The sequence below is a fragment of the Zosterops lateralis genome, assembly GCF_965231275.1.
Source record: "Zosterops lateralis genome assembly, chromosome: 3".
Taxonomy (NCBI): Eukaryota; Metazoa; Chordata; class Aves; order Passeriformes; family Zosteropidae; genus Zosterops; species Zosterops lateralis.
Genome location: NC_139764.1, coordinates 13,991,459 through 14,010,647, shown reverse-complemented (window position 1 = coordinate 14,010,647; position 19,189 = coordinate 13,991,459). Strand labels below are relative to the sequence as shown.

The 19,189-nt window shown below is 40.9% G+C and overlaps 1 protein-coding gene across 11 annotated transcripts in view; it reads right to left on the bottom strand.

The window, feature by feature from the left end:
- The window catches only part of NRXN1 (neurexin 1), a gene marked incomplete at its 5' end in the record, with an annotated part of 479,408 nt that overhangs the window by 46,772 nt on the left and 413,447 nt on the right, over positions 1-19,189 (bottom strand). For 2 of the 11 annotated variants that reach the window (XM_083857919.1, XM_083857910.1), the window contains one exon: positions 7,136-8,116. The exons of the other annotated variants lie outside the window; for them this stretch is intronic. In XM_083857919.1, coding sequence (XP_083714045.1) covers positions 7,136-7,414 — 279 coding nt within the window. Of the gene's footprint in view, positions 1-7,135; positions 8,117-19,189 lie in introns of those variants that run through there. 11 annotated transcript variants of the gene reach the window in all.

Sequence of the window (19,189 nt, the reverse complement as noted above, 5' to 3'; positions counted from 1 at the left end):
AGGCTTCAAAAGGGAATTAGTCACTTCCTCACTATATTTTTAGATTTTTTACTCAGGTTACTTTCAGTTTTCCTATTTCCAAGTATAACAATACCTGAAGTTGAAAAGCTGACTTAAATCCTTGAAGCCATCTGATACCTGGCTATAGAAGAGTAAAACAAAGTCTACTAGAGCAGTCCAGTCAGTCTCAGCACAATGCAAGGCAAGAGCAGGGGTCACAGATCAGCTGCCAGAGCTCCTCATCCTGCAGTGACTGCACACTGGAAGAATGCTCCCACTGTCATAAAAGCTGCTGCTCACTCCTGGTTCAGATAAGTCACCTAAATAGCAATGGGGAACAGATAGTGCAGACAGTTTGGACACAAGAAAATTGTCTCAGACTTTTTCAGGTTACCATCTCAGTCACCTATTTTAGGCTGCCAGAAAGCAAAGATTGGACAAAGTGACAGATGCGTTCTTAAGAGCTTAAGAGTTGATATTATTTCCTTTGTAACTTGTCTGGTGCACAAAAACAGTGAGACTTGAATGTCACACATCCTCCCCAGTAACCCTGAAGGAGTATTTTGTAAAGGTCGCCTTTGCAGCCTATTCAGATGTCTCTGCTACCACTTTACTTACTTTATTCCCTAGATATCCCCACTAGAAGGGGAAATATGTAGCAATAGAAATTTGCTGCACAGGTAAAGCCGCAAAGGGAAGATTCAGGGCTGGTAAAGTTGACAATTGTCAATGGAGCTTACAAAAGAACTGGGGTCTTACACTATTCATGCCTCTAGGTAAAAATGGTGCATCTGGCAACCTAGCACTTAAGATACCGGCAAAAAACCCCAAAATTATGCTGATTCTCTCTTAGCTGTTTTGTGCACCTTGAACCCTGCAAGATTTAGCAGAAACATCCTACTGTCTGTTAGTTAGAATGGCTAAAAACAAATAGAAAGAGAACAGAAATGCTCTCCTATAAAGTCTCTTCCTAACCAAAACCAAACAAGGTCGAACAACCCATCATTCAATATACCCTGAAAACGCCCTGAAAGGGGACTCTCACTGGTCCAGACTGAGTTTAAAGTCCTTTAAAAGATCCAGACTGTGTTTCTGTGAATAAGGGTGTAGTACCCTAGCAGTGCACCCTTTATGGCTAGGAGGAGAGCAGAGCTATTCCTGGCAGTGCTGCAGTGTGTGCTGGAGCTGGGCAGCGCTGCTCACATGGGACGCGGCAGATCCGCCGACGCAGTTGTCAGCGAGGGCCCGGGGCTGCTCAGGCTGTTGGGGCAGATGGACATCCTCTAGGAAACCACAAGCTGCACTATTCAGCTTGGCTTTGCAAACCTCCGTGAAGCTGGCATGGGCAAGGGGAAGTGAGCTTCCTCAGGACACGGTGCTTGACGTTGACACCAACCTCACAGAACAGATTTGCATTTGGCAGTGCAGCTCACCGGAAGGGATATTTTTACTGGCCTGCTCTGATTTTGGCTGGGCGACCTCCCACCCCTTCCTTGCTGCCACCTCACTGCTCTAAAACATGGAAGAAGTTTGTACTTTGTCCATGTATTCATTACTCAGCTTTCTCAACTTTGGTGCATTACTGACACTTAATACCAATACTGAATATACCTGTGTTATCTGTAAAGCAAAATTGTGACTTTCCATTTGCTGTCATATCCCTTTTATGATGCAATTCTAACATCAATTAAGAACTCAAAAACATGCTTTGCTCTCAAATGCCATATGAACTTAATTTTTTGCTTCTGTACAATTTACAGTACAATTTACCCTACACAAATAACATATATTTCTATGGGTACTCTCTGTGCTACCGCTTTCTTAAAGATCTTTTGGTCATGCATGATAAAAGAGGTGAAAACCAAAAGCTATTGTCCACCTCTTTAGTGCAGTTGTGCCCCAGGTGTACATTCTGCTTTGAGGGAGCTGTAAAACTTGGTGGCAGTCATAGTGCTAACACACAGCCCCAGACACTCTAATCACCCTTTTTCTCAATGAACTTGCTCAACAATTTTACTAACATAATGCATTTGTTTAACAGTTCAAATAACCCCATTAAAAAAAAAAAAAAAAAAAAAAAAAAAAAAAATAGAAATTCCAATAAAACTCCTGAATGACTAAGGTGGAGCAGCACTAAAAACCACCTCAGAAAACTAAGGCATTCTTCTCAGCCTCCAGTATGGAAAAAATACAATATGAGCATATATAGAGTGTATTCTTCACAAAGAGAGTGATCTAGCATGAGAATTTTGAGATAGGCAGGAAAGGGAATAAAAGAAATCAAAAGAACTACAAGAAAGGAAAAATACAAAACTTGTGGAAACTTATGGAGAATAATTTAAGTCTTTACTTCATGTAATTTAGTATTGGTTTGCAGCCATACCACAGCCAATTTAGAGAAACCAGCAAACAGGCACTAACATTGGAGCCAAGAAATGCAATTTACTCTGTGCTAAAATCCACAACTTACTGTATTCATTTCTGGATTTGTGCCAAAAACATATGGCCAGGCTCAAACCAGAAGGTGTTCCAAGGTCCTGGACATTACAGACTCTCAGCGTGAGAAATGCCTCACCACCTGAAAGCTTCCCAGATCCTCACTGGCAAGGAATCATCTAGTTCGTGGGATGGAATTTAAAATGAATCATTCTGGTGAAAATGCCATCTTGCTCATTTCCCATTTAACTTCTGATTTACTTTAGGCAACAATCATCCAAGATAGCTGGGTTTAGAAATCAATTTATATGTCCGTACATAGACTTTACACTCTGTGCTGTTTGGACTTCTGCCAGGGGTAGAATGTCAGTGACAGTGAAGTCACTGACAGCATTTCCACTGACCTCAAGGATGGTAGAACTTCACCTTAATCCATATTTTTTGGAAACCCAGCCAAACTTCTGCACAGGACTAACTGGTGTGTCCACAACGCTCACATTTCCTGCATGTACAAAACAACTTTCTAATCCTTACCCTTGCACTTTTTTTTTTTTTTTTTTTTTTTAATAGAGGTTGCACACATTTTTTCCCTTCTTTAGTAGAGAAGGACATTCTCGAGAATAACCATTCTCTAGTAATGCAGTCAAATGCACGGAAACAGTCCCAACAACTACTTTTTTGGAGTAACTGCAAGGGTTTTGTTGGCTGCCTCCTGATGTACTCCACCTTGTTTCAAATACCTGTTGACTCTACGTTCTGCCCTCGGCCCCTACTCTGTTTCATCTTGATCTGGTACTTAGATTGGTGGCATTACCTGAAGTTTCACCCAAAAGGGATTGAAAGATACAATCTAAAGAAAAGGGATTAGCCCTTATTAACTGCATGTGATTATATAGCTAAATCTAATTATGCATCCCGATGGCAAAAAATGAGGTACGGTTCAGATATAGACAAAAAGAGAAAGCCAGCGTGGAAAAGCATAACACAAGACTAATCATACAAGCTACCCCACAAGAGGAACTTCTCATGGTTTTATCAGACTTTTCGTGGATCTGCTGGTCAGAGCAACTTGCAAGAGCAGATGAAAACACTCTACAGATTGAAAAACCATATCAGAAATCTAAAAAAAACAGAGAGAGCAATAAATCCAGAAATTGGAGGTCACCACTGGCTGAATGTGCAAAAGAAATGTAAAATCAATTTTTGTATCAGAAAAGCTGATCAATTACTTGCTGAAAAACAGCTAATTCATAAGATTTTGTAGAATGAAACAAATAGAATGGCTAAACTTGGTGGCAATACACACAATTTAAAATAATTATAAAATATTTCAAGCTATTGAACATGTCAACCAAGAAGTACAAAAATCGTTTACTCTTCACCAACAAGTTCTGTCTGTCAAGCTTCTCCCTGGCTAAGAATGAATTTGGTGCTTTCTTCAACCCTTTATTTTGAAAGGCTCAAAAAGGCTTTCTGTTGTGTATGCACACAAAACTCAGCCAAGCTGTGACACCCTCTCTAAGAGTGTGAAGACAAGGAGCTCTGAGGAGAGGAAACAACATCTCTATGCAGTGGCAACGGGTGGCCCATGGCAGAAGGGAGTCAGCACAGTGAGAAATCCTTTTACTACAAGGAGCTGCTGTAGTTCACATGGCTGTTGAAGAAAAACCCACCATGATTTTCAGTAGCTTTGATGAGAGAGAGGACAGATAAACAGGTAGTGGTCCAAGATTTCCTAGAGGATATATCCCATCTGGATTGCAGCAGGTTAGATTGTTTCCTCATCTGTGTCACAAAACTATGGTACTTCAGTCATCAACCTGCCATAGAAGCAAGTTCAGAAGGATGTGATTTTTAATCTGAAGTATCTGTATTCTGGTCTGTTCTATGCACCTCTGTCTCTGCTGCTCCACATGGACCTTCTGTAATGGCAACAGAGGATGCTTGAACCCCCTCTGCATTTCCCCCTCGCAGTAAAGCCATACTGACAACTCTTAACTTTCTGTGTCATCTCAAATGCACAAGGTCATAAAATAAATCCTCTCGCACTGTGACTGGGATTTCTTGCTAAATCAGCATTACACAAAGACATAAAGCACAGTTGAGCTTCTAAACATTGTCCTTAGGCTGTTTGTCTCCTCTGAATTCCTGCTGAATATTGATTTGGGATTTAAAGGTCCTACTGCCCACCTAATCAGGTTGTGTATACAAACTCTGACTGATTAATGGGTTATTCTAAATGTGCTGCTATCTCAAGGAATAAGGAACATGGACAACACGAACTTTTCTTCTCTTGCTTTATGCCACAAGGTTTTAGATCAAACTACACCTTTACAGAAATACAGGCTTGCTCTTCGAGATAAAGCCGCCAACCAGATTTTTCTGTAAATTTTCTTTTTAAACATATCTAAGGCAATTTAGCTAAGCCTAAGTTATAAGCAATATTAAAATACCAGAAAAATTACTTGGTATTAAATTTGAGACCACATGTTGGCTTTTGAGATATTCATAAGTCCAGCAGACCTTATATTACGCAAATGGAATTCATTTTGTACATGCCATCTAGATACATCTCTCCACAGGTGAGCTACCATCTAGGCAGGTTTAATGGACAATTCCTCAGGCTGCCCTGGCAATTACTCCTCTGCTGACCTGGAAGGATCATTAATATTAGGGAGTTGAGATGCAATTCAATTTCTATTCTGGCTCAGCCCTAAGCTTCTCCTAAGTGGATGCTGTCAGCTGTGTCAAATTATATATGATACCTAGGTGATGTGGAGGATTATTAAGAAGAGAGCTGGAAATGGTAAACTCAATTCACAAAGTTTTCACAAAGCCTGAACTTGAAAAGTGGCCTAAGATACCAACAGGCCAGAGCCATTTGGCATGGTTACAACCACCCACATGTTTTTCTCTGAGGTAAGCTGCTATGGGAAGAGCAAAATCAGGTATTGATTAGCCCAGAGCAGTAAGAGAAGAGCTGCTGTACAGAATGGCACGTTAAGTGATTTAAATGAATACAATTAAAAACCCCAAAAGGCTTAATAGTAGAACTCTGAGGAAGCCCAGCTAGCAAATGCAAACAGCATTACACAACACACCCTGTATGCCAAAGGAAAGAAGGTTTGATGCTCAGCCCCACAACTGCAGCAATAAACGAAGTCAGATAGCTCGGATCCAGTTCAGCCTTTTCACAATCATGAAAAATACCTCCGAAACCATAACTTCTCTGTCAACATAATGGTTATAATCTGTAAACCAGAATAAAATTGAACCATCTCCCCCGCTTTACTATCCTCTGACTCATTTGAAAGAAAAAAAAAAACCTCACCAAAAAAAACCTTTTACTGGGGGGAAAATGAGACATTTCTGTACAGATAGAAGCTGCTGATTCCTTGTCTCAAAAGCCCTTTAGTCTCTTTTGGCAACCCTCACATGCACCTTTGCCTTTTTCCACTATCACGATACACCTGTCCCACCTGATGCCAGCCCTGGCTTTGGCAGCAGAATTCCCATGGTGCACGCAGGCGCCAGACTGCCACGGCATTTTAACTCTTCTTGGGGACAATAAGGAGCTGAAAAGATCACCAACCTCCCCAGAGGAGCTGGGCGCTCTTACACAAACACACACACCCCGTTCTGCTCATTTTCAGGTAACAGGGAAAGCTTTGTAACCCGTGCTCATTTAAATCAGATGCCTTGCATGTTTGTTATTTGAAAAACAAACAAATAAATAAATAAATGGAAACACCTCGCTCTTCGTGTTAGAAACAAGCAAATAAACAATCAACCTCTGAGAGAATACACAAACACTTTCATTGTCATAAGCATGCAGCCATTTACCCTCCCCCAAAATACTAGAAGCAACTCATTTAAAAATGAAGCTACTTTGCATTATATATCATCACATTTTAGTCCGTCAGATACAGTCATTCATTGATATGCAATTTTTCTTATCAAAGCATGCATATAACTCACAGGAATTCCCGTTGTGCAAATGCTCACTGAAAAAAAATCAAATCAAAACAAGTACACACGTACGTACACACACACACACACGTACACACATATTCTAAGCCAAGATGAAAAGCATGCATGGTCAGGGTTTAAGCATAATTTAAGCCAAAATAATTGCTAGATTGTTAAAAAGAAAGCAGCCTGGCAACTATTTGAAGCAGGTTTTATTCATGCTTTTATTTTGATTCTTCTCAATTTTCCTTTCCTTTTAGACTCACTTGTAGCAAACATGCTCAAAAAAAAAAAAAAAAAAAAAAAAAAAAAAAAAAAAAAAAAAAAGTCTCTATTGTTTAAGAAAAAGCAGATGAGAAAAATTAAAAAACAGCAACATCCATGCTCTGGGTACCAAAGCGTTATTTTCTTGGAGCAGAAAAGAAAAAAAAAAAATACGATTTAGAAGCTTTTCTATATTTAAAACAGTTATCGTGCAGAATTTTGATCTCAATATTAATGACATGCAATCTCCAAGGAGACGTATTCTAATTTTTTTTTAGTTAAATAAAAAAAAAGTAATTTTCAGTAAATCGGTGCAAATGCCTTTTTTTGGTTTGCTTTTTTTTTTTTTTTTTTTTTTTTTTTGGTTTGGATTTTTTTTTTTTTTCGTTTCTCCTCCTTGCTGTCAGCCTAAAGGTATCTTAAACCCTGCATGCGGCAGTGCTTCGCCTGTGAGAGAAGAAGCTACCTGCGAGTTTTCACAGTGCCATCTCATATCCATGTCTGCCTGGCTACCCTGCGTGCTTACGGCTCTTTTTTTTTTTTTTTTTTTTTTTTTTTCCTCCTTCCTTCCTTCCTTCCCTTCCTTTCTCTCCCTCCCCCCCTCCCCTTCCCTCCTTTCCCCTCCCCGCTTAATTCTTAATGGAAATCCTAGGAAATTTAGTCCATCCTCTGAAATCAATACTGGTGACAGGCGCGCTGCCCGCCTGCCTCCTCGGGAGCCGGGGATGATAAATTGCCTGCGCATCCGCCCGGCCTATCAGTGCCCGGCGCTCCGCCCGCCCCCGGCCGCGCCCGCCGCCGCCGCGGGGACACCGGGGACGCCGCACGGCGCTGCGGAACGCGCCCAGCCCCGCCGAGCCCCGGGATGCGCCGGGATGCGCCGGGATGCGCCGGGATGCAGCGGAGGGAGGAGGAGCAGCGGCGCCACACCGACCCCCGGCACCTCGGTCGCGTCAGCGCTTAAAAAAAACCAAAACAACAAAAACCAAAAACAAAAAAACTGAAAAAACACACACCCGAAACATAAAGGCGGCTGAATTCCACAAACGCCGCAGAATGGGATGGAGCGCCTTCCTGCTGGAGCCGCCGCCCCCCACCCCTCCCCACACCCCCTCCACACCCCACCCCTCGCTTCCCACTTGGAAAGCAGCGGGCACGGCCGGGATGCCGCGTGGGAACCCGCCAGGAGCATCTGCAGTCGCCCAGCGCTGCACAGGTGCTGGAGCCACCTCCAACAAGCAACTGCTGAGAACAGGTTTGTCAAGCCAGTCACCAACCCCCCAAAATTCAGCCAGATGCCTTTTACAGCAGCACCATTTTATTTTTATTTGGCTCTTGGAGAATTTTTATTTTTTTTTTTAATTTTTTTTCCCTTAACAGTTTTCACGAATCCCAACAGTTGTGAGACAGCAAGCGCCCACCTTTAGGCTTTTCCAGAAGCCCTCGAATCTACTTTGAATAATGAATATCTATGCTGAGGAGAAAGACAAGCGAGATACAAAAACGTCAGGTGATACCAACTTTGCATTTCCCCTGACAGGAGCTCAGGGATGATAAAGACTTGCCCTGACATACCCTCACCACCCGTTTCAGTGGCAGCACGTTGCCGTTTTCAAAAGGCATTTTGAACTTGGAACGCCATGTGATAAACGACACGTCTGCATGGTGCTGCTAATGGCCAAAGCATGTGGCAGTAAAGCAAAGCTGATGGGCAGTGTCTTGATACACTTTGTCATGAAAAATAAATTGAAATGGATTGATAAGTTCTATTCTGGGTGAAAAACATCTCCCTCCTCTAAACAGAGCTAGATTTGACCCTGACTTGTGTGGCTCAGTATAGATTTGCATAGTAGTGCCTCAGTTTTTAATACTCAGTTATTAAATTACAAGTGTGTGTAATAGGTGTTTACTGTATTCTTTTCCTGGTGAAATGAAAAATCAGAGCCCGTGGACAGCAGCAGGGCTGCTTGCTGGACACAGGGGCTCTCCACGTGCATTCATTTGGCTGCAACTCAGTCCCAACCAAGACAGTTAATGCTGAAAGAAACACTGCCCGGCTTGTTGGAAGTGACATTCCTATTTGTTAAATGTCTGTCTGCGCCACGTGCTGCTAATTAGAGGAAAGTCAGTGCCCTGAGGCTCTTCCACTTGTGCCTTATGCTGGAACCTGACTCCTGGCCCTAAAGCTGGCAAACTTTAAGGCAGTGTGCTGGTGGATGGAGCAGAAAGCACTGTGCTGTCTTGTTCCATATTTTGTTTTCTAAGCGTGGGCCAGCAAAATGAAAAGGTCCCCTAGAGCTAAAAATTGTATTTTGATAGCTCTCGCAGTTGTAAATCTCTCAGTTTTTTCACTCAGAGCAATTCCTGACCCTCCAAGGAGCACCCTAGAAATCCCCAACCTTGACTCTGCACCTTTCCCCTTTTGGAAGATGGTGGAGAACACCATCAAGCCATAAATAGGCATTTCCTTGTCCAGTGTTTTGTGGCAATGGTCAAACCTTCAAGCATTGTTTGCCCACCCCTGGTCAGGGACCAGGGCAGAGGACAGGGAGGGCAATGCCCATGGCTGGCAGCTGTGCTCTCACTGCCCTTCTGGAGTCAGCATCCATTTCCCTGGGTTTCCTGACAACATCTCCTGTTGAGGCTGTGTTCTCAATGAAAGGAGTTCATTTGGGGGGCAAAACAAATAAGAAAAACACTCCTATTTTAATTAAGAAAATTATTTAAGTGAGAATAATAAATACCATTTGAACCGCATCAAACAATGCTGTCCTTTCACATTCACTAAGTCAAACTTTCATTAACCCCAGCATGTGCCTTCCTGAAAGACAGTACTAAATTATCTATAATATTTTGCTTGAGGCAGTATTTTTCAGAAGCATGATTCTACAATAACACCATTAACAGTAATGGACTGTCATATGTCCTGCGTGCTGTTATTCAGGGCACTAACTAACGCAGCAATAAAAGGAATGGTATAAAGATGGATGACAGATCCCAGCTCCTCTCAAACGCTGAGCAGATGTCTGTGAGGATGAAATGCTGTTTGAGAAGCCTTGCCTTGAAGTGCTGGGGGAAATGCTGCAGAGCACAGCTTGCTGTGAGCTGTGCTAGGTCAGAAAGCCATATTCTACAGATTCTGGCTGTCCAGCAGAAACCAGCTTGCAAGAGAACTCCTTCTGTTGGAGAACAACCCTCCATCTAACCAAGTTCAGGGGGTATTTTTTGCCTTTCATGGAGATGCAGCTGTCTGTATCATGTGTGATGGGCTATGGTGTGATGTGGAAATACAATAGACAGTGTGGCTGGGATAAATTTTACCCAAAGGATGTGAAGGCACTTATGGGCTTAGTGTGGCAAAGCAGTTAGAAATTATCTGACTTTACACTTAAGTACTTGCAATTTTGCATTTAAGTAAACTCCTGAGTGCTTTGTTGAATCAAGTCCAAATATACAAAAAATAAAACTAAATGCAAAAAAGCAACCTGAATTTGCTTGACTAAACACTCACGAGCTGTACATGGGAGTTTTGCTGAATGTATGCATTTTGCCAAATATATATAAAATATCACTTGAAAACTTGCTTGTCAATGCAGTGAAGGATAGGAAATGAGCTGGATAGCATATATTTCACATCAAGGGACACCATAGTAAATATCACAAAGACAAATCACTATAGTTACTAAAACGCAGAAACAGCATTATGCTTGAAAAACATAGACAAAAAATATGTTAAAGCCACCACATACAACTGAAAACAGGAGAAGCCAAACTTGTGATTTGATTTAGATCTAAATATGCTACATATTTCATTAACTAGACAGGAACTGTACAGACATATCATCATTAAAATCCTTGCTAGTGCACTCAACAGGCAGTTTTATAAAATGATTGTAATTTATCTAGGAAAAAAATCTACTCAAGAGCAAAAAAAACCCCCAATTATTTTATATTGTCTTTTTTACATACCATTTTATCAAAAAAATTTGCATCTGCAATTCAGACACAGGTGGAAGCCTTCAGTTCTTACACTTCAGCCTAAGGGCAAGCACAAATTAGGCTGCTTGAGATGAGAATGAGATATTTTATATACTATCCACCACTTCAAACATGCTTAATGAATGTGAAAGTTATGTGAGTTTTAAATACAAATGGCTGTGTGTCCTTAGAGATTAAATTGTCACTTCAACTTGAGAGTCATGTCTCTCTTATGGCCCAGGTGGGCCTCCAGTCATGCCCTGTCACCTGCAAACCCCTCAATATTGTCCTTGGGAAACACATTCAGCAACTTTGAGGTGTATGTAGGTTTGCCATCACAGTGAGATTTAATTTTTGCAATCACTTGTGCACAAAGGCAATCCTATCCAGAGAGAGCTGATATTAAGGAGGACTTCTGTTTTTGTGGGAGAACTGGGACAGTATTTGAGATTTCATCAATGTGACATCTTCACTTTGCCCCTGGAGACTCCTGCAATACTCCACTCTGCTAAACTACCAAACTCTGGGAAATAAGTGTCAGTGTCAACGCCCTGTGTCATCTCTGTAACACTTAGTGTACTTGCACCTGTGACAAAATTACCCCCTTTTGGAAGGAAGTCTGTAATCTCCTTCCCGGAGCTCTGAACTCTCCCATCATGCTGTCAGCCAGGCTGCACCCCTCAGGCTGGCTTGCAGATGCCTGCATTCCCATGGATCACAGGAAAATAAGCTCAATAGTCATGACAATCTTCAAGAAAACTACCCCTCCACTCCTTAAAAGGTCAGGATTTTCATCCTTCTTTAAGCAAATAGAAGCAGAAAAACTGTCACTGGAAAAAAATTACTCTCTCAAGAAACCATAATTTAGATCAATCTTACCTGTTTGGGACTAACATCTGCCATCAGAATTTAGTCCCCAATTCTGTACAGTCAAGAAACAGATTAAATGTACTCTTTTTTTTTTTTTTTTTTTTTCTGGGAACGCATATATTTTTATTTTCTGCTTCCTCTTACCTCCTACTGTGAATCCCCAATATTTTTTTCTGGCCTTTCTAAATTCTTCTACACCTGGTTAATCAATAGTGTCATAATAATACACAGGGAAAATGATGACACGCAGCTATTATCCTAATTATATAGAGCACCTTTATTTTGTCTCAATTGTCTTCATAAATTATATTTCTTACCCATGCAAATATTAGCACTACTTGATTGCTCATGCCTATCTGGTTTAGTCATAAGTACTCATTGCCTGTTCTAGGATAGAGGGGGAGAATTGCATGGGAAGATACACAGATACAGATGTAGGAAGGGGAAAGAAGTAATCTCTTTGTATCAAAATCTTTTCCAAGGATGATTAAGAGTGAACAACCGCAAACCTCTATTCTTGAAATGGAAAAACTAAACATTTGTTGACGCATGTTTAAAGCTGAATGCCTGTTACACAAAGAAGAAGAAATTGTTCTCCTATACTGCCACAAAAGTAGAAACAAAGAAACAATGTATGACACCCTTCTGTGAGGAAAAAGAAAAAAAAAAATCACAGGTAAGACAAACCCAGAGTAGCATTCCAAAGTTTTCAGGTATGTTGCCCATAATTTTCTAATTAAAAATAATCCGGAACTACAATGTTTAATTATTCACAAGTTTCCAGTTTTTCCCCTGTAGCTACACAAAGGATGCCAGGTGTCACATGCAGAATGTATTCACCCTTCCTATGCTGTGCTGGCTGGGAAAAGGGATTTTCCCCTGCTGTTTCAGTCTAGTATTTTAGGCAGAAGTATTGAGGCCGCCTTAACTTGCACATGAGTGTCCACTGTCTAAAGGACTTGTAAATACATCATTTGCCTTGATTTCTGCAGCAAGTTCCCCTCTGTAAAGGTCACAAAGTCCTAAATAAACTAGCCCTAAATCCCCACAGGTGATGAGCTGGGACACCCCTACTTCTTTTTTTGTGGGAGGGCAAAGGGATCACAGAGGAACAATGGATTTTGACCATCTCTTTATCAACAAATCTCTTTGGTTTGTTATTTTAGTGACATTACAGGTGTTATTCTCATTTCAGTGACTATCAGTTCAGGCACAGGTGTTTATTAGGGAACCTGAAATATCTCCAGAGGCTCAGCAGTGTCAATGAGATCTCAGAATTCAGATGAGCCTGAGGGACAGGGTCAAGCGTGGCACAGCTAAGAGAAAACTTTTAAATTATCTAAAGGTTTTTCTCCTGCAAACAGTGACAGGATCTAGAGAAGAGAGGAGAACAAACTCCTGTACCTGCAGCAGCACACCAACAATGTGTGCTTGGCAGGAGAAGCACATGAAGTTGTAAAAATGAAAGCAGAAGCTGGGGAGGAAGTGGTATCTGACAAGAGAGACCCACATCTGCCTTTTGCTCTTTGTTGGGAGAGAGCATGTCAGAGATCACGTTTTCTTCTGCCAAATAAGAACAACGGAAAGAATTAAAAATGAAAGTCTTTGTGTTCTTTCCTCCTGGGTACATAAAGCACATCTGTGTGCACACAAATAAATAAGCTGGGAGCAACTACAGTCGAAGATATGCTGTAAACAATAAAGCTATTTATACCATTTCATACTTCTGTCAACATTTGATGTTTCAATATGATTGTGTATTTCACAAATTTTTAGACTCTCTCATCACCTTTGGCAGGGTCGGGAAAGGTTTTATCCCCTTGTGTCAGCCTCCTGTATGGATAACAGGGGCAACTGCTTACACCAAAATGTATACAGGATGATGAAATCCATACTATAAAACTAACTTGCTGTACTTATAGTTAGAGGAACAAAAAGAAAGAAAGAAAGAAAGATGAAGTCTCAGTTTCCAGTGTATTTTCTCCAAGTGTAATTTTGTCCTGCTCCATCAGAGGCCATTTTTAGCAGCTGGGGAATCCTTCTTGCAATTTCAACATCTATAAAAGAGTTTAAATCTAAACCCAACAGAGTGGAGAATGTAATATACTGGGTTTGATTGATCTGGATCTTTGAGTTTCTAAAACCTTGTTGGTTCAAAGAAGATTGCTACGAATATATTGTTTGTTCTACTTGAAAATCATACCTTTTGAGAGACACCCACATAGCTCAGAAATAGATGTGAAAATACATTAAATTTTGGCCTTGCTACATTTTGCAGAGTGGGAGTGTAAGGGGAAAAAAAAAGACAACCTGAAGATTTCCTTCTCAATTAAAGGTTTCATATCCTAATAAATATTTTCTTTGGCTGTTAGGAAATGCTTCCATTATCCCCTCACGTGGAGAAGCCCCCAGAGACTGGGTGTGTGCTTTATTCAGAAGGTATTTTGATTGTTCCATCAGGTAAACAGCAGAGCCGTGTCTCTTTTGGGTGCTCCACGGAAGACTGAAGCAGCTGTGGAATAATGATGCAGACACTCAGAGAAGCACACACGGTGTGGTGTGGGCTGTTCTTCCTTGTGTGAAAGGAGGGTGGCTCTCCCCCTGTCCTGGTGGTGCTCAGGGCTTCCTTGATCCTCTGGCTGGGTTTTTTGTGTGAAGGATGCCTGACGTGGATAACGGATTCAAAGAATAGCTGGAGGCAGCTGAACCTGCTGTAAGCTGACAAGGATGGAAACACCGAGAGAGAAATCTTCAAATGAAGAGCTAATTAATGGGTGCAGTTATGTGCTGGTTATCAGGAGGGCTCTAATTACAGGCCTAGAGGAAGACTGTGAAACTAATGAAGAAATTCACATTTTTGGAGAGAATATCTTGCTATGACATCAACCTCCAGGTGATGGGAAATGAGGAGACTGATGGGCTGACAAGACTACTTGCCTTTAAAAAGCACAGGGCTGCTCACCTGCCTCTCTCCCAGCAGCCAGGCTTAAAGGGGAAGGGTTTGTACCAGGGAGGAAAACTAGAAGAGCCGTGCAAACTACACCACAGTCAACTCAAACCACAGATACAACTAAAAGCAATAGGAACCACTTAGTTTCTGAATGAGAAACTCATATTCTCTAAAAGGGCATAACAACTTGCAACTCAGCCCTTGATACCTGAACAGGTAAAACAAAACAAAACAAAACAAACAAAACTATCCTCAACAAAAATGGAATTTGAACACTTCATGAGAATTAAATGATTTTCACATTTTAATAAATTACTCTTTTGGCTCAGCCATTTTGCAATGGGCAAGAACTACACAGAGTTTGGGGAGAGTTGTGGGTAATAAGTTGCTTTTTGTTTTTTGTCTGAAGTAAATTACATTCAAAGAAAGAGATTAGAAAAAAAATAAATAAATACACACTCTCCCCCTGCCCAAACAGGGCAAGTGTGCAAAGCCTGTAGAAATTCATAAGAAGAATCTTGTGGATCATGGCAAAGGTGTTAAAGGGCTAGTGAAAAACCCTGTTCCTACAGAAATCATCTGCAATTCTGCCAGGATTTCAGTCCTTATTTTTCAAAACATCCCATGATCTGTCCTATGCTTTCCTGCCTCTTTGGGAAGCTCAGTGAAAAGCCCTTCTGCAAGCAGTGTCACTGTCACCTTGCCAGTCAGTGTGACTGAAGGAAGGGGCAGAGGATGTCAGCACTGCTGTACTCCTACACAAGGCTTGTAGATCTGCACACACAACTTAAAAACATGCACTGTTAGAGAAGCTGTTTTGAATGTGGAACACACCAATCCACATAATTTTTACAGAAGACCACAAGTAATTTTTATACTGAACCAGTATGGAGGCATGCATTGCAATTAGAAAGGTTTCACTAATTACTGGTGTTCACCATTCAAGCTAAAACTCTGACACACTATTTATATTCATTTCTATCACTACACACCTAGTTAAAACACAAATTAGCCGTAACTTTTATTTTATGATGACAAGCCATAAAAAATCAAAAGCATATTGCTTATCATGATGTCATTCTTCCAGTACATACTGGAAGAAAAAAAATTGAGTTGTATTTTTTGTCTGATTATCTGTCAGAGAGTTTGCTTGTGCAGGTCACAGTTCTGTAAGCAGTGAAATAAGCTCAGGATGATAAACTGGAAATTACAATACTCATGTACAAGGCCACACACAAGCATGTACATCCTACAAGTTGGAAACACCCTATTTGTTTTCTGCTTTGTTTACTATCAAATCTTATTTCTCTTTCATGCTAAGAGACAACTAATTAGAAGTCTACTAATCAATAGACCATTTTATTATCCAGTTCAGCTCTGAATAATCCTCATAATTTAATGAGCCTCTGAGCAGGCCAGCAGGGAATGTGCAACAAAAACAAAGAATCTGACAAATACCAAGGGCTAGTCAGTACAAAGCAGCTTTCAAGAAAATAGAAAAGCTACCGGAGATTAGTTTTAAGTAGTGGAATCAAAACAAGCATAATGCAAATCTGGTTTTCCTTCTTTTCTTTGCAGCAAAATTCACAGCTGCTTTGCCCAGCTAAGCCCTGGAGGTCAGGCAGCTCTGGCTGCTGGAGGTGGCACCTCTGCCTGAGCCAGGGAGAGCTCCATGGCCACAGGAGGGGATTTTTTTTTTTTTGTTCAAAGAAAGGAGTGCGTTATCCTCCCTCAGGGCTCCCCAACAGGTTTTGGTTTCTCCATGGAAGCTTTGTGGAGAAGTCCCAGCACAGCTCTGCTGGACTAGCAGCATCCTTGGGCAGCAAAGCCAAGTGCTCCCCAGCTGCCATTAAAGTGCCCTTAATGCCACTGTAGAAGTGGATTTGTCACTTTAACAATAAAAAACCAGGAACATCCTGTCTGTCACAATATTCATATATTCACAGATTACAGAAACAGAGAGTTATCTGCATGTCCTCATTTTTTTCAAATAATATCAGTGGATTTTATTTGGCATTTTAGAAGTGTATACTTATTTAATTGAAAGCAACCAGGATAATTATTCTTTGTCGATCAAAAATGTTTTCTGTGCTTTAAAGAAGACTCCAGAATAAAAAAATAGGACAAGGCAGAGTCAAACCCTTAATTAAATAGTCCTGAACATATTTTATATGCACTTTCATTTCCTTGACAGCATAGCTGTGCTACTTCCTCATTCATTGTTAATGAACTAAGTCTATCCTTGCTTGGTCTTGCTACAACATTAAAACAATAAGAGTAAATAAAATCAGCCTAATGTTAAATTTAAGCTTTTAGGTACATAAGAAATATTAACAGCTCAAATCACAGTCAAGTTTAAATCAGAAACTTCTCAATATTTAACAAAATATCTCTGTAACAAATGCATAAATCATCAAATAAATTAGACAAGGAAGGATGGAAGTAGGCTTAGGAAAAATAAACTGAAACAAGATATAGATGCAAATGCTTGTGTATATACAATAAAAAGTCAAAATTCAGTATATTTCTAATTGATAAAATTTTCACGTTCAACTTATTTTACCATGGAGTCCAGGACTGATGATCCAATTACTTTAATTTATGAAATTATTTCTGAATGTTTAATTAGTGCAAAGTATAAGCACAATGTCAGCTCTGAGGAGCCTGAGGTCTAACAGGTACAAAGAAAAGGCTTAACAGCCCTTCAAGGTGAAAATTCCACTAGGAAAAAAAGTCTCTGAGTATAGGTTACTGGACTAACATTTATTTATTTGTAAAATCTTTAGCTATTTTTGCCATATGCCATGCCAGGTCATTCTTGTTTGAGTCTGCCTCTCAGTAGGATCATTTTCTTTGAGCAGGAGCAGTTGGAGCAGACCCCTCCCCAAGCCTCCTCTTCCTAGGAAGGGAGAGCTGGAGAAGTCCTCCTGGCTCAACTATATCCTTAGTATAACCAGCACAGGACCTTTTTACCAACTGACCACACCAGTTCACTTTTCACTGTTTGACACCAATATTTTGGCTGTTCCTTCTAGAACACAACTCTCTCAGTACCCTCTTATGAATCCCAACTTAATTTTGTGTGTGGGCCAGTTTCCTCTCAGGTCGCTTCAATACTTTGGCATAAATAGTCCTCTCCCCTCACTCATTAATTTATTTTTATTCCTTGTCATTGTGTTCATAGAATCATAGAATGGTTTGGGTTGGAAGAGACCTTAAAGATCATCTTGTTCAAACTCTCTGCCACGGGCAGGAACACATTTCACTAGGCCAGGTTGCTCAGCGCTCCATCCAACCTGGTCTTGAATGCTTCCAGGGATGGTGTATCCACAGCTTCTCTGGGCAACTTGTGCCAGTGCCTCACCACTCTCACAGTAAAGAATTTTTTCTTACTGTCTAATCTAAATCTACCGTCTTTCAGTCTGAAGCCATTCTCTCTTGTCCTGTCATTACGTGCCCTTGTAAAAAGTCCCTCTTCATCTTTCTGGTAGTGTCCCTTCAGGAACTGGAAAGCTGCAATTGGGTCACCCTGAATCCTTCTCCTTTCCAGGCCAAACTATCCCAGCTTTCTCAGCCTTTGCTTGTAGTGGAGTTGCTTCATCCCTCTAATCAGTTTAGTATCCCTCTTCTGGACTCCCTCCAACAGGTCCATGTCCTTCCTGTGATGGGGACCCCAGAGCTGAATGCAGCACTCCAGGTTTTGCTGTGGTAAAACAAGCTGTGTCCTTGTAGAGGATGGAGATGTGAATAAGATCGTATCAGACAAGCTGGATGTAAACTCTCAGCAATTCTTACACTCTACAGTAACTATCTTAATATTGTATGGTTTTGAAATACAATGGGATAAAGATGCACATTTCCAGTGGATACAGAGTACTGGTGTACTGCAAGTGCCACATAAGCAGGGGTGGCTGGCTGGTGCAGAAATAGAGTTTATTTTAATCTTTTAGGGTAGAGTCTTTGGCATTTCACCCTCCTTCAAGAGGAGCCATCAGTACAATTGTCTTTTCCATGGCCACACCACCACAGCTTACTCATCTTGTTGTTATTTAGAACTCCCCATGCTTCTGCTCCTCTTTCATTTCTAACTGATGAAAAATTAACTTGTAGCTCAGTACTTTGTGATTCTGAAGGATGTGATTTTGCATGTGATCCTGTTGAATTCATCTCTCTACTCCTACCCCAGTCAACAGGGTCATCCAGCTCCCCACCCTCATTTTCTTCATACTGGCAATGCCTACTTTCTTTCTGTCCTACCTAATCAGGGCACCTCTGATTTTTGAGCTACTCCTGGGCTACATTTTTACTGCTGTTCATTAGCCAGTCTCAAAAGGAGAGACAAGACTTGCAATCAACCAGACCATCAATTAGAAGCAAAATGCTGGTTTTCTATTCCTAGTAGGTTGCATCTGAAGTCCTGGCTTCATCTTGTAGCTACTTACAGCCTTTATCCTGAATCAGAATCTGGGAGAAGGTTACACCTACTGCTTTATAAAGAAAACAAGAGGTACAAGAACAGTCATGCAGAATGCTAGCAAAAAAATAGAGAGGAAGAAGATGCCAAAATAATCTGCAACAGCACTGTCCATGCTACCAGAAGGAAGAATGATAAATGTCTCTGTCCTCACAGATAAAAGGAAATATTTGGAGTCATACCGTCATTTTAACCCACAATGGTACATCTTGTTGACATATAAGATTGATCCTAATAGCAAAATACAT